This window comes from Pongo abelii, chromosome 20 (assembly GCF_028885655.2).
Source record: "Pongo abelii isolate AG06213 chromosome 20, NHGRI_mPonAbe1-v2.0_pri, whole genome shotgun sequence".
Lineage (NCBI taxonomy): Eukaryota > Metazoa > Chordata > Mammalia > Primates > Hominidae > Pongo > Pongo abelii.
In genome coordinates, this window is record NC_072005.2 from 65,068,704 (window position 1) to 65,083,143 (window position 14,440).

The following is a 14,440-nucleotide window of genomic DNA, read 5'->3' on the forward strand; positions in this document are numbered from 1 at the left end:
AGAGAAATATGTGTGCAAGGCATGGAGGACAGCAACTACTATGTATGGAGTGAATACACCTGGCCATGCTCTCTCTGCTAGGATCAAAGAAGGGAAACCCCAGGCCGGGCACGGTGGCTCACGCCTGTAATCCCAGCACTTTGGGAGGCCAAGGCGGGCAGATCACCTGAGGTCAGGAGTTCGAGACCAGCCTGACCAACATGGAGAAACCCCATCTCTACTAAAAATACAAAATTAGCCGGGCGTGGTGGCTCATGCCTGTAATCCCAGCTACTCGGGAGGCTGAGGCAGGAGAATTGCTTGAACCCAGGAGGCGGAGGTTGCAGTGAGCCGAGATCGCAGCATTGTACTCCAGCCTGGGCAACAAGAGCGAAACTCTTGTCTCAAAAAAAAAGGAAGAAAGAAACCAAAAAAGTAGAAAATCATATTATTGTATACTTTAATAGCACAACAAAATTACAAATTAATAATTGTGGATATTTTAGAATATGTATGAAACAGCTATTTGGTCAAAGAGGAAATAAAAATACTAAATCTGTTTAAGTAAAAATAAGTACTCTGTATCAAATGATCAACATGAATACAAAATACCAAAGCCTGCGTAAACCCCAGGCTGGGCACGGTGGCTCACGCCTGTAATCCCAGCACTTTGGGAGGCCAAGGTGGGCGAATCACCAGGTGAGGAGATAGAGACCAGCCTGGCCAACAGGCCAAAACCCTGTCTCTACTAAAAATACAAAAAGTTAGCTGGGTGTGGTGCCGGGTGTCTGTAATCCCAGCTATTTGGGAGGATGAGGCAGGAGAATCACTTGAACCCGGGAGGCGGAGATTGCAGTGGGCCGAGATTGTGCCACTGCACTCTAGCCTGGGCGACAGAGTGAGACTCTGTCTCAAAAAAAAAAAAAAAAAAATCCTATTCTGTAGACAAGTGTGTCTCAAGTTTTTTGTCTCAAGACCCCTTCACACTCTTAAAAGTCACTGAAGACCCTAAACAGTTTTTGTTTTGTTTTGTTTTCCCCCGAGACAGAGTCTTGCTCTGCCACCAGGCTGTAGTGCAGTGGCGTGATCTCGGTTCACTGCAACCTCTGCCTCCCAGGTTCAAGTGATTCTCCTGCCTCAGCCTCCCTAGTAGCTGGGATTACAGGCGCATGTCCCCACACCCGGCTAATTTTTGTATTTTTAGTAGAGACGGGGTTTCCCCATGTTGGCCAGGATGGTCTTGAACTCTTGATCTCATGGTCTGCCCACCTCGGCCTCCCGAAGTGCTGGGATTACAAGCATGAGCCACCGTGCCCGGCTCCTAAACAGTTTTTGTTTATGTAGGTCCTATCAATATTTGGTGTATTAGGAATTAAAACTGAAAAAAAAAAATTTTATTAATATGATTTTTCAAAATAGATCCATTCTATGTTAATATATAGGTTGAGCTGTGTCTCTTCCCAAAATTGATATGTTGAAGTTCTAACCCATAGTACCTCAGACCTTATTTGGAGACAGTGTCTTTAAAGAGCTGAAATGAGGTCATTAGAGTGAGCCCTGGTCCATTATGACTGTTGTCCTTATAAAAACAGAAATTTGGAGACAGACAACTTGTCACGCACACAGGGAAAATGACATTTGAAGACAAAGTCAGACATCTACAAGCCAAGGAATGCCAGAGATTGCCAGCAAACCACCAGAAACTAAGGAAAGGGATGGAACATATACTTTCTTGTAGCCCTCAGAAGGAACCAACTATGCCAACACTTTGATCTCAGACTTCTGGCTTCCACAACTGTAACAATAAATTTATGTCGTTTAAGCCACGCCATTGTGGTATGTTGTTACCAGAGCCCTCATGACTAATACAACATACTTTTTAAAAAGCACCTACTTTATGAAAAACAGCATTTTCCAAAACAGAAATAGGGAGAAGAGTGGCATCGTATTATATTTTTTCAAATCTCCTTAATGTCTGGCTTCACTGTTCACTGAAGGCAGTTGAGTTCCCATAGCTGCATGTTTCCATTGCATCTGTTACAATATGACTCATCCAGCAACCTCTGGAAAACTCTATTGTATATTCCTATGAAAATGAGAGTGAAAGGAGAGAGGAATAGCACTGAGTAGTCCAGGAGAATGGAAAAACCCAGACGACAACTCAAACAAGCAGTAGGCAAAGAAACCACAGAATGACAAAACCCCAAACAAGGGAGAGAAGCAGCCAAAACCCTGGTCAGGGTGACATGTCCATGACTCTTCCAGGCAAACCCAAATAAGGGAGAAAGGGGGTAGTAACTGGGGTGGGGTGGGGGGAGGGCAGTGCCTGAAATCCCCTCCTTTTCCAGATACCGAATGACTATTCCACCCATAATTAAACACCCATAAAATGAGAAATGCAAACAATGTTGGGTGTGACTCAGGAGCCAGGAGCCCCCCAACACTTGTCTCCCGTGTTTCCTTTCACTTTGCAATGAAAGCTTCTTGCCTTTCTGCTTATTCTGACTTATCCCTGAATCCTTTCCTGCGATGGCTTCAAGAACCTGGACACCAACTGGCACTGGCATCCGGTGACCCTCCTGAGCCCTCTGGCAACAAAAGAAAAAGCCAACATGTCACTATTATTATGAATTTAGTTTTAAACCCACTGATCCCTTGAAAGGATCTCAGGAACGCCCAGGGCTCCCTGACCCACACTTTAAGAACTACTGCAATAGACAAACTCCTACCTTATAATCAAGGAGATAAACAAGAACTAGAAAATAAAAAAAAAAATAGCCTGGGTACCGTTTTTGTAATTCCAGCACTTTGGGAGGCCAAGGCGGGTGGATTGCTTGAAATCAGGAGCTCAAGACCATCCTAGGCAACTTCACAAAACCCTGTCTCTACAAAAAATACAAAAATTAGCCAGGTATGGTAGCATGAGGCTGAGGTGGGAGAATCCCTTGAGCCCAAGAGGTTGAAGCTGCAGTGAGCTGTGATCACACCACTGCTCTCCAGACTGGGCAACAGATGAGACCCTGTCTCAAAAAAAAAAAGAAAAAAAAAAAAAAAAAAAGAGGAGGAAAGAGGAAATAATAGGACATCAAAATCACAGATTCCACGCCATTAGAACTAGGAGGAAAGCTGAGCCCAGTGACTGGCTCCAAAATGAACACACAGGGCCGGGTGCAGTGGTGCATTCCTGTAATCCCAGCACTTTCAGAGGCTGAGGCAGACAAGATTGCTTTGAGCTCTGGAGTTCGAGACCAGCCTGGGCAACATGGCAAAATCCAGTCTCTACAAAAATTGGCCCAGTGTGGTGGCTTTCACCTGTGCTCTCAGCTACTCGGGAGGCTAAGGCTGGAGGATCACTTGAGCCTGGGAAGTGGAGGTTACAATGAGCCAAGATTGCAGCACTGCATTCCAGCCTGGACAACAGAGACCCTGTCTCAAAAAACAAATAAACAACAAAAAAAGAACACACAGGCTTCCCCTAAAGAGAATAGATCCTTGCACACCTGCCCCTACCTCTCCAACACTGGTGGCCACTGTGCAGGGGAAGGCAATAGATCCTCCTAGTACCTTCTCTGCCACAGAGAAGGGGATGCTGCCTGGGAGCTTTTTGGAACTCCCAATAGAAGACAGATTTAGTCTCCTGGAAGGCTGCCTGATCCAGTTCCCACAGCAGCTGCCACTTGCTCAGGTGAGTGAAGACATCTGTCAAAAGTCAGAATTTTATTTTTATTTTATTTTTGAGATGGAGTCTCACTCTGTCGCCCAGGCTGGAGTGCAGTGGCGCAATCTCAGCTCACTGCAACCTCTGCCTCCCAGTTTCAAGCGATTCTCCTGCCTCAGCCTCCTGAGTATCTGGGATTACAGGCGCCCGCCACCACACCTGCCTAATTTTTGTATTTGTATTAGAGACAAGGTTTCATGATGTTGGCCAGGCTGGTCTCAAACTCCTGACTTCAGGTGATCTATCCACCTTAGCCTCCCAAAGTGCTGGGATTACAGGCGTGAGCCACCACACCCAGCCAAAAGACAGAATTTTAACAAATTTGGTTAAAGATCAAATTGGCTTTTATTTGTGATTCATGAATCTGGGCAGCCTCCACTCTGCAAAACAGAATGAGGGCTCCCACGGGGCAAATAGTAGAATAGTGGTTTTTGTAAGGTGGGAACAAGGAAACAGAACAATAGAGAAAAGGCTAATTAGTTAACACTACGTTACTTTTCTTGTAGAGATTAAAGCAGAGGGGACTTCCTTATTATGCTGCTCAGGTAGACTGGAAATCTGGTTTGTTTAGGTATCTATCTGCTTAAAGTATCAGTCTGATTATGTGGCATTTAGCCTAAGTGACTCTGTCTTGGTTTGGTCTGGTCTCATGAGGCCTAGAGCAGGAGCTCAGTCCAAAACCATGTCCTCTCATAATTTTGTGTAACTTGCCTAACCCCTGCTCCTTCTCAGGAACGAGGCCCAGGAAAGAGCAGAGAGGGTACAGGGCCAGAAGGATCTGAGAGAGTGTGGCCAGCTTGAGCCCCTCGGGAGTCAGCTGCTCCGTCCCCACTGGTGACGTCTTCACCCCTTCAACACGGCATGAAGGGCCATGTCATGCTTGATCTTCAGTCCCTCAGACTACACCATCAGCTCCATGGGGGTGAGCAAATAACAAGTAACTACACTCTTCCCTGCTGTGTGTCTGGCTCTTGGTAAAAATTTTAAAAAATTAAAAATTGTTGCGGTTTGAATGCAACATTTTTGAATGGAAATCTGCTTTCCCGTTTTTCTTTTTTAATAACTTTTTTTTTTTTTTGAGACGAAGTCTTGCTCTGTCACCCAGGCTGGAGTGCAGTGGCCTGACCTCGGCTCACAACAACCTATGCCTCCCAGGTTCAAGTGATTCTCCTGCCTCAGCCTCCCGAGAAGCTGGGACTACAGGTGCCCGCCACCACGCCAGGCTAATTTTTGTATTTTTAGTAGAGACGGGGTTTCACCATATTGGCCAGGTTGGTCTCGAACTCCTGACATTGTGATCCACCCGCCTCGGCCTCCCAAAGTGCTGGGATTATAGGCGTTCGGCACCGCGCCCCACCTTTAATAAACATTTTAATGGACTAAAACAGACCCACAGAAAAGACACATCACAAAGTGAACACCCACAGGGAGAAGCAATAGGACTGTCAGAGGCATTCGACCCAGAGCGACTCCATTTTGAGTGAGGGCTAGGAAAATGAGGCTGGGCTGCATTCCCAGAAAAGTAGGTATTCCTAACCTCTAGATGTTTACGGTTAAGGGAACAAATTAATAATGGGTACTAAAACAGACCCAGACTTGGGAGTGTCCAGATATCCCGGTATCTAGAGAACAAAGGCATTCCTAATTTTGCTTTAAAAATAATATCGATTCTTGAAAAATACAGTAAGAAAATTAATCCTTTTTCACAAACTCTTGTAGCAGAGTACATCTCCCCAAAATCTATTTTTAGCCTAAATATATACAAGCATTGTACCTAGGGTGCATACGTCCCTCTTACTTTCACGAACGTCCTACTGTCTATGGGGTACAACTTTACTTTCTTAACAAACTTGCTTTTACTTTGCACTGCGGACTCGCCCTGAATTTTTTCTTGCGCGAGATCCAAGAACCCTCCCTTAGGGTCTGAATCGGACCCCTTTCCTGTAACACGACCACCGCTCCGAGCCTCCCCGCTTCCAGTCGCTATGCCCAAAGTCTTTTATATGAACAAACCCCTAACTCGTCCTGTGACTTTGATGCGTGTGCGTTTTAGGCACCGGGGAGCAGAGGGTAAAGCGGAGCAGCCCCGGGCCTCCTCCCGCGCAAGTTCCCGGGAAGAGCAGGTCCGGCCCGCGCAGACGTGCACGGCCCCCAGCCATTAGGAGGAGCGGACGGTCTCTACCCCCACAATCAGCCACCTCTCGGGGCCCGCCCGCGCCCCCTGCCCACGAGTGAGGCCTCCGGTTGCCCGCACCCTAAGGGGCATCGCAGCCCGGAGCAACACCGCCCCCACCAGCCTTAGCTGAGCGCTCCCATTGGCCAGAGGCCAGCGGGTGGAGGCTCCCATTGGCCATCGGCCATAATGCTTCCATTGGTCGAAGGCCAGGCCAGCGGAGACTCCCATTGGCCGAGAACTGTGGTTCGCCGCACGGCCTACTGGGAGTTGTAGTCGCCGTGTCGCCGGTGCGGCCGCCATTGTCCGGCGTTCGGCGAGTCGGGTGGTCCCTTTGGCTGGAGTGCCTCTGTGGTCTGGGGATCACCTCAGGCGCTGTCCTTCACTGGGCGATCCAGCATGGACCCCGAGGACGAGGGGGCAGCGGGAGTGATGTCTGTGGGGCCGCCGGCGGCCCGGCTTCAGGTAACAATAACAACAATAACGACGGCCGCGGGCTCGGGGCAAGCGTCTCCCGCGGAGACTGACCCTTTCACCTCGCGGCGCGATGAGAGCGGCACCGCTGTTAAGGCCCTTGACACGTGGGGAAACTCAGGCGCAGGTCGGGGCGTGGTGACCGGCCTGGCCGGTCAGAGAGGGGGCCGGGGTTCCAACCAGGCGCCTGGCCTCCGAATGCGCATGCTCCACGCGGCCCTGTCCTCCCCAGGGCTGGGGTCGGTCATTCCCGAGAGAATCGAGCGGGCCCATCTCCTGCGTTCGGCTCCGCCCCGCCGACACCCTTGTCCATTCCAGGAAGGTCTGTCCTCGTGTTGACTGATAACAGTAATTGTAGCGTTGGCCGGGTGCCCAGGTGGCAAGAATCATCGAATAGAGATGTTTTAACGCGTGAAGTCAGCGGACACCCACCGGGACCCCAGGACCGCGGAGCCCCTGCCCTGGGGCTTGGGCACAACCTCTTGGGGGCAATGATGCGTCACCACGCACTGAGTGTGATGAGAGTGACTACCAGGGTCGTCCCCTGCGAGACTGTGGGAGAACTGCAGTGCAGGGCGGTCAGTGTTTGCAGGGCCATCTGGCCATCAGAGTTCCACTTTCTAGACAAAGTGGCTGCTGCCTGTATTCTCCATACAGCTGCCTCGCGTGGCAGGAAACAGCAATGATTATACTTCCTCAAGCTCTGCAACTTTGAAATTATATACTTTTTTTTTTTTTTGGTCGTTGGTTTGTTCATGGGGATTTGCATTATTTCAGCTTTGGTACAGAAAGTGAGACTTGATAATCTTAGGTTGCAGGTTTTCAGATGTGTGTTACTCCAAATTTGCATGAAATGCTACCACGTTTTATTTTGTTCTTGCTGTGGATGGGGGACACGGAATGAGCTGTAAGAAAGGCTTGAGAGAAAGTGTATTAGTTACCTGTTGCTTTGTAACTCAAAACTTCGTGACCTGGAACAACAATAAATATCTCACAAGTTCTGACAGTTAGGAGTAATGGAATGTCCTAGCTGGTGGTTCTGGTTCAGGCCCATGAAGTTACAGTGAAGATGTCAGCATAGCTGTTGTCACCTGAGACCTAACTGAGGCTGGAGGATCCACCTCCAGGATGGCTCACTCACATGTCTGTTGATAGGAGACCTCAGTTGTTCTCCATGTAGGCCTCTCTTTGAAACTGCTGGGGATCCTTACAACATGGCATCTGGCTTCCCACAGAACAAGTGATCCAGGAGAGGGCAAGGTAGAAACTGTAACACCTTCCATGACCTGGATTCAGAATTCACACTCTTGTCACTTCCACAGTGTCTTACTGGTTACAAAGTCAACCTTGTTCAGTGTTGGAGGGGACCACACCAGGGCTGGAGGTCATTGGCAGAGGTGGTGGGGGAGCATCTTGGAGACTGTCCATCACAGGAAACAAGGACCAGAATGGAGAGCTTCAAGGTCCAGTGTTTTATCTGGTTATCTGTGTCTGCTGTAACAATTCACTACAAATTTTGTGGCTTAAAACAACATTTGTTCTTAGGTTCCAGAGGTCAGAAGTCTGAAATCGGTTTTCTGGTCTGGAATCAAGGTATGATTCCAGACCAGATTCCAGGTATGATTACCCTCCCTACCAAGGTTCTGGGGTAGAATGTTTCCTCGTCTTTTCCAGCTGTGAGAGCTACAGACCTTCTATTCCTTGCCTCATGGCCCTTTGCCCATCTTCAAAGCCAGCATTGTAGCATGTTGCTTCAGTGATCATATTGCCTTATGTCTTCTACAGTCATAGCTCCCTCTGTCTACCTCTTATAAAGACACTTGTGATTGCATTTAGGGCCCACCTGGATAATCCAGGATAATTTTTCTGTTTGAAAATCCTAATCACATCTGCACAGTTCCTTTTACCGTATATAGTAATATTCACAGGTTCTAGGAACTAGGACCTGGATATCCTTGGAGGCCATTATATAGCTCAGTCTACCATAGCCAGGCTGAGAGGAGCCATCCAGTATTCAGTGATGAGAAGGAGCCATTCATGTGTTTTAAGCAGGACTGGCATAGGGTTGAAAAAACCCACTCATGCATTAGGGGCTGGTGGGAAGGGAGATACTGACAGCTCAACTAAGGCAGAGGGAAAAAGAGAGGAGTGGTTAGGGCCCAGTGACCAGGTGTTAGCTGATGCTGGGGTGGCCTGGTCAGCAGAAGAATATGTAAAGGAGAAACATCAGAGCACAGCCCCAACCCTTCAGGCTCCAGAAGTGCAAGACAAGAGAGAAGGCTGCAGGGATCTAACGTAGGGCAGAAAGAACATCATGAGACAACAAGGAGTGGGCTTCTGCTAGAATTCCAAGAAGGAAGCCAAGAGGAGGCATGAAGGACTTGTACGATGCCACTGAGAATTCTCATGGCTTGGACAGACTAGTACTCAGTGGACCTGGTGTCTAGGCTGTCACCAGTGATTCTTGCAGAATGGGTGATGATGGGAGGTGGGGGCAGGAGGCACGGGAAGCACAAATCAAAATTGGTGGGCATTCTGAGTGGAGGAAAGCAAAGACACAGAGACAGGAGAAGAGACCTCAGTTCCCAACCAAAGGCATCTTTCTGTATGTTTCCTATTAGAGCCACCTGCTACCTGTACTAAAATTTCTTTCGTATTTTTTACTCTACTCGTGTTTTTCTTAAAAGGAAATGTCCTTTTATAATTGAAGTATTTGCGGCCTGGTGCAGTGGCTCATGCCTGTAATCCCAGCACTTTGAGAGGCCACAGCAGATGGATCACTTCAGGTTAGGAGTTCAAGACCAGCCTGGCCAACATGGTGCAACCCCATCTCTACTAAAAGTACAAAAATTAGCTGGGTTTGGTGGCACATGCCTGTAATCCCAGTTATTTGGGAAGCTGAGGTGGGAGAATCACATGAACCAGGGAGGTGGAGGTCGCAGTGAACCGAGATTGCACCACTGCACTGCAGCCTGGTCAACAGAGTGAGGCCCTGTCTCAAAATAAAAAATAAAAAAATTGAAGTATTTGGTATGTGTGGTTTTGTTTTGTTTCGTTTTTTAACCTAGCAGCAACACTGATGGTGTATAGTTTTGATTTTTCATTTCCCTGATGACTAATGATGTTGAACATCTTTTCATGTACTTATTTGCCATTTGTGTATCTTCTTTTATATATTCTTCAAAGAAATAACTATACAGATTCCTTGCCTATTTTAACCGGGTTGTCTTTTTATTACTGAGTTGTATGTGTTCATTACATAGTCTAGATACGAGTCTCTTATCAGATATGTGATTCCCAATTATCTCCCATTTTGTGAGTTGTCTTTTCACTTTCTTGCTAATGTCCTTTGAACTACAAAAGTTTTGGTTTTGATGAAGTCCAGTTGATTACATTTAGTTGCTTATGCTTTTGGTTTCATATCTAAGAATCCCTTGCCAAATCCAAGGTTACAAAGATTTATCTCTCTGTTTTCCTCTAAGAGTTTTATAGTTTTAGCTCTTACTTTTTATTTTATTTTATTTATTTATTTTTTGAGACGGCGTCTCACTGTGTCGCCCAGGCTGGAGTGTAATGGCACGATCTCGGCTCACTGCAACCTCTGCCTCCTGAGTTCAAGCAATTCTCCTGCCTCAGCCTCCCGAGTAGCTGGGACTACAGGAGCACGCTGCCATGCCTGGCTAATTTTTCATATTTTAGTAGACACGGGGTTTCACCATGTTGCCCAGGCTAGTCGCGAACTCCTGAGCTCAGGCAATCCGCCTGCCTCAACCTCCCAAAGTGCTGGGATTACAGGCGTGAGCCACCGTGCCCAGCCTCTTACATTTATGGCTTTGTTTTTATTTTATTTTATTTTATTTCTTTTTTTTTTCCTTTTCTTTTTTTTTTTCTTTGAGACAGGATGTCACTCTGGTTGCTTAGGCTGGAGTGCGGTGGCATGATCTTGGCTCGCTGCAACCTCCACCTCCCGGACTCAAGCACTCCTCCTACATCAGCCTCCCAAGTAGCTGGGACTGCAGACAGCCTGGCTAGTTTTTTCTATTTTTTTTTTGTAGATGCAGGATTTTACCATGTTGCCCAGGCCGGTCTTGATCTCCTGGACTCAAGTGATCTGCCTGCCTCAGCCTCACAAAGTGCTGGGATTACAAGCATGAGCCACTCTGCCCAGCCAGCCTAATTTGTTTTAATTTTTATATATGGTGTAAGGTAGAAGTCTGTGTTGGTTTGAATGTGTCCCCCAAATTTCATGTGTTGATAGTATTTGAAGGTGGTGACTTTTGGGAGAAATTTAGGATTAGATAAGGTTATCAGGATTGGACTCCCTTGATGGGACTAGTGGCTTTAGAAGGAGAGAGAGACCTGAGCTGGCACACTCTTGCCCTCTCACCACGTGATGCCCTCCACCATCTTATGACACAACAAGAAGGCCCTCACCAGATGCCAGCACCATGATATCAGACTTCCCAGCCTTCAGAACTGTAAGAAATAAACTTTTTTTTTTTTTTTTTAATTTAGTTGGAGTCTCACTCTGTCGCCCAGGCTGGAGTGCAATGGTGCGATCTTGACTCATTGCACGCTCTGCCTCCCAGGTTCATGCCATTCTCCTGCCTCAGCCTCACATGTAGCTGGGACTACAGGTGCCTGCCACCACGCCCGGCTAATTTTTTGTATTCTTAGTGGAGACAGGGTTTCATCGTGTTAGCCAGGATGGTCTCGATCTCCTGACCTCATGATCCACCCGCCTCGGCCTCCCAAAGTGCTGGGATTACAGGCATGAGCCACCGCTCCCAGCCCACAAATAAACTGTCTTCATCAAAGTTAGTGAAAGAGAGAGAAAAAAGAAACTTTCTTTATAAATTACCTCGTCTTTAGGAGGACAAGATGGGAGGATCACTTGAGGTCAGGAGTTCGAGACCAGCCTGGCCAACATGGAGAAACCCTGTCTCTACTAAAAAATACAAAAATTAGCTGGATGTGGTGGCATGCACCTGTAGTCCCAGCTACTCAGGAGGCTGAGCCAGGAGAATCAACTGAATCCGGGAGGCAGAGGTTACAGTGAGCCAAGATTGTGCCACTGCACTCCAGCCTGATTGACAGAGTGAGACTCCATCTCGAGAAAAAACAAAACAAAAATCAAAAACAATAAATTATCCAGTCTGTGATATTCTGTTACAGCAACAGAAAATATGCTGAGACAGGAACTATCTTTACTCTTTTCCATGTGGCTATCCAGATGTCCTGTAGGAAGTGTTTGTAAACCACTTAATCATTATACAGCCCCCAACGGGTGATGCTTTGTTGACATGGAAACTGGGAAGCAAAGATGCTTCTTGGGGACAAAGTGACTGAGCCAAGACTCTGATCCAGAAATATCTGGCTTTCAAGCATGGCTGCAGAAGGGCTTTGTTTATGGGATACATTTTAGGTAATGTTGCATCAACTTATAAAAATCAGAATTTTTCACATAAAGGCCAGGCGCAGCGGCTCACGCCTGTAATCCTAGCACTTTGGGAGGCCGAGGCGGGTGGATCACTTGAGGCTAGGGGTTTGAGACCACCCTGGCCAACATGGTAAAACCCCGTCTCTACTAAAAATACAAAAATTAGCCGGGCATGGTGATGCACTCCTGTAGTCCCAGCAGCTAGGGAGGCTGGGGCAGGAGAATCATTTGAACCTGGGAGGCAGAGGTTGCAGTAAATGGAGGTGGCACCACTGCACTCCAGCCTGGGTGACAGAGCGAGACTCTACCTCAAAAAGGAAAAGAATTTTTCACATAAAAATCTGACCTAATTTTCAGTTTCTCTTCAGAGATGAGCAGTTCTGACAAAGGGACCTGTATTTTCCCGTAATCAGTCAGTTCTGAGTCCCTGCTGCTCCTTCAGACAGGGTCCATGCTCCCTTCGCATCACCTCCAGTCCCACCACTCACAGGTAAGTGTCCTTGTGGGCTCCTAAACTGGCCCACTTCTGTCATGTGAGCCTGCCTTGCCCTGAAAGCAGGTGAATTTCTGACCCCAGCCCTGTGTCTTCCTCTTTCAGGAAGGATGGTGAACCTCTTTTTTTTTTTTTTTTTTTGAGATGGAGTCTTGCTCTGTCGCCTCAGCTGGAGTGCAGTGGTGTAATCTTGTCTCACTGCAACCTCCACCTCCTGGGCTCAAGCGATTCTGCTGCCTCAGCTTCCCAAGTAGCTGGGATTACAGGCATGTGCCACCACGCCCTGCCAATTTCACTTTGTATCTAAGTATTAGTGAGTGTATTAGTTAGCTGCTGTGTAACACTATCCTAAAACAGTATCTGTTTTACTTAAAACAGTAACTGTTTCTTTAGCTTACAAACCTGCAAATCAGTGGTTTAGGCCAGTCTGCTGGTACCCTCCTCTGTCTTGTCAGATATAGGTCAGCTCTGCCTGGCGTTGTTGATCTTGGTGAGTCCTCTCACATGTCCTCACTGTACAACCCACACCTATGTATAGTGGCCTAATAGGTGCCCAGTGAGACCTGACTCCCATCATTCATAACGTGCAGTCTCTTGTGACATGGCCTGCCTGTTTTCTCCTTTTCCATTCTTCCTCTGCCAGAAAGCACTGATGGAGATAGTCCAGCTGATTGAGAATGTGTGTGATGTTTCAGGAACCAGTGACCTTCCGGGATGTGGCTGTGGACTTTACCCAGGAGGAATGGGGGCAGCTGGACCCCAACCAGAGGATCCTCTACCGTGACGTGATGCTGGAGACGTTTGGGCACCTGCTCTCCATAGGTAAGCCCTGCTTCGCAAGGTGTGATGGCTGATTCTCTCTGGGTTATAAGTCATGGGGCCTCTGGTGTGAGGACCTGACCTTGGGTCCTCACTCCCTATGGGGAGTGCATGAAGAGGGAGGTCTGCCCTTTTCCATCACAATGCAGAGCTTCACCGTGTTGTGAGGTGCCCTCATGTCCTCACAATTGGGAGTCTGGTCTGGAGCCTGGGCTTGTTGTTTCTGTCCCGAGCAGCCCCTCACCTCCTGTGTTTTTCCCCTTTTCCAGGTCCTGAGCTTCCGAAGCCTGAAGTCATCTCCCAGCTGGAGCAAGGGACTGAGCTATGGGTGGCTGAGAGAGGAACCACCCAGGGCTGCCATCCAGGTGAGAACCCACTATGTGGGAGCAGCTAATGGGAGCAGCCCAGCAGGTCACTGGAGATGAACTTCATGGAAAGGGTGGTGGTTGGTGGTCCTGAAGACGACCCCATTCACTAGGAGTACACAGGACTCAGCATAGAGTCATGCTGACAGCTCTCAGTATAATGAGACTAACAAAGGGGAAAGGCGTGTGGGTATAAGTCCAGAGGAAGCCAGGAATGAGCCTCCAGAGTCCCCTCACTGTGGAGTCATTCAGGATGTGCCAGGCTCCCCCAGCACTCAGGTGTGACACCTCATGAGATATGAGCTCTACCAGGGAATCTTGTTAGAGACTCAGTGCTAGGAGTTTTGACTGAGGCTGCCACATAGACACTCTCTGCCTAGCACAGACCAAGGTTCCAGACTACCAGGAGAAAGCCAGTGTTTGGAATAAACCACATAGTGTGTGCAGTGTGGGTGTAGTAAACCACTCTCATCAGTTAGGGTTGTGGGAACCATCCCCAAATCCAAATTCTCAGTTGCAGCCAAGGGCTAACCTTGTGAACAGGCTTCTCCTAAGAATGCTGGTCTCAGGGCTGCCCTGTTAAATCTTTTCTGCATAGTGCTCCATAGCCTTCTCACCTGTGCTCCCCATCTTCTAAGCTCAGAGGTCATCACCTGTGCTCCAGTGCTGAGAATCCCACCCCTTCCTCCCTCTCTGCTTCATCTTCCCTTATAGGTTCCAGGTCATTCCCTCTCTCACCATCCTTCTCAGCATGTCCTTTCTGTGGCATCATTTCTAATATGTGAATCTGCCCTTCATCTTCTCCATTTCATTCTTGCATGTCCAGATTCTTTGTGTTTTGTTTTGTTTTTAAGACAGGGTCTCCCTCTATCGCCTAGGCTGGAGTGCAGTGGCGTAATCACGGTTCACTGCAGCCTTGACCTCCCTAGTTCAAATGATCCTCTCACCTCACCCTCCCGAGTAGCTGGGATTACAGACA

At 47.9% G+C, this 14,440-nt stretch overlaps 2 protein-coding genes across 13 annotated transcripts in view; both read left to right on the forward strand.

Annotated features, from left to right (window-relative positions):
- Positions 1-4,732, forward strand: part of ZNF544 (zinc finger protein 544) — a 49,209-nt gene extending 44,477 nt beyond the window's left edge. For 5 of the 9 annotated variants that reach the window (XM_054539213.2, XM_054539211.2, XM_054539202.2 and 2 more), the window contains one exon: positions 4,430-4,732. In XM_054539213.2, coding sequence (XP_054395188.1) covers positions 4,430-4,479 — 50 coding nt within the window. In that variant the 3' untranslated portion in view covers positions 4,480-4,732. Of the gene's footprint in view, positions 1-1,571; positions 1,806-4,429 lie in introns of those variants that run through there. The other 4 variants (XM_054539203.2, XM_054539204.2, XR_008516304.2 and 1 more) reach the window with 3 other exon arrangements.
- Positions 4,733-6,128: 1,396 nt separating this feature from the next.
- Positions 6,129-14,440, forward strand: part of ZNF8 (zinc finger protein 8) — a 37,109-nt gene continuing 28,797 nt past the window's right edge. For 3 of the 4 annotated variants that reach the window (XR_008516143.2, XR_008516144.2, XM_054538497.2), the window contains exons 1-3: positions 6,129-6,335; positions 12,973-13,099; positions 13,366-13,461. Coding sequence is in view for 2 of the 4 variants with exons in the window: in XM_054538497.2 (XP_054394472.1) it covers positions 6,270-6,335; positions 12,973-13,099; positions 13,366-13,461 (289 nt within the window). In the remaining 2 variants the exon portion in view is untranslated. 4 annotated transcript variants of the gene reach the window in all.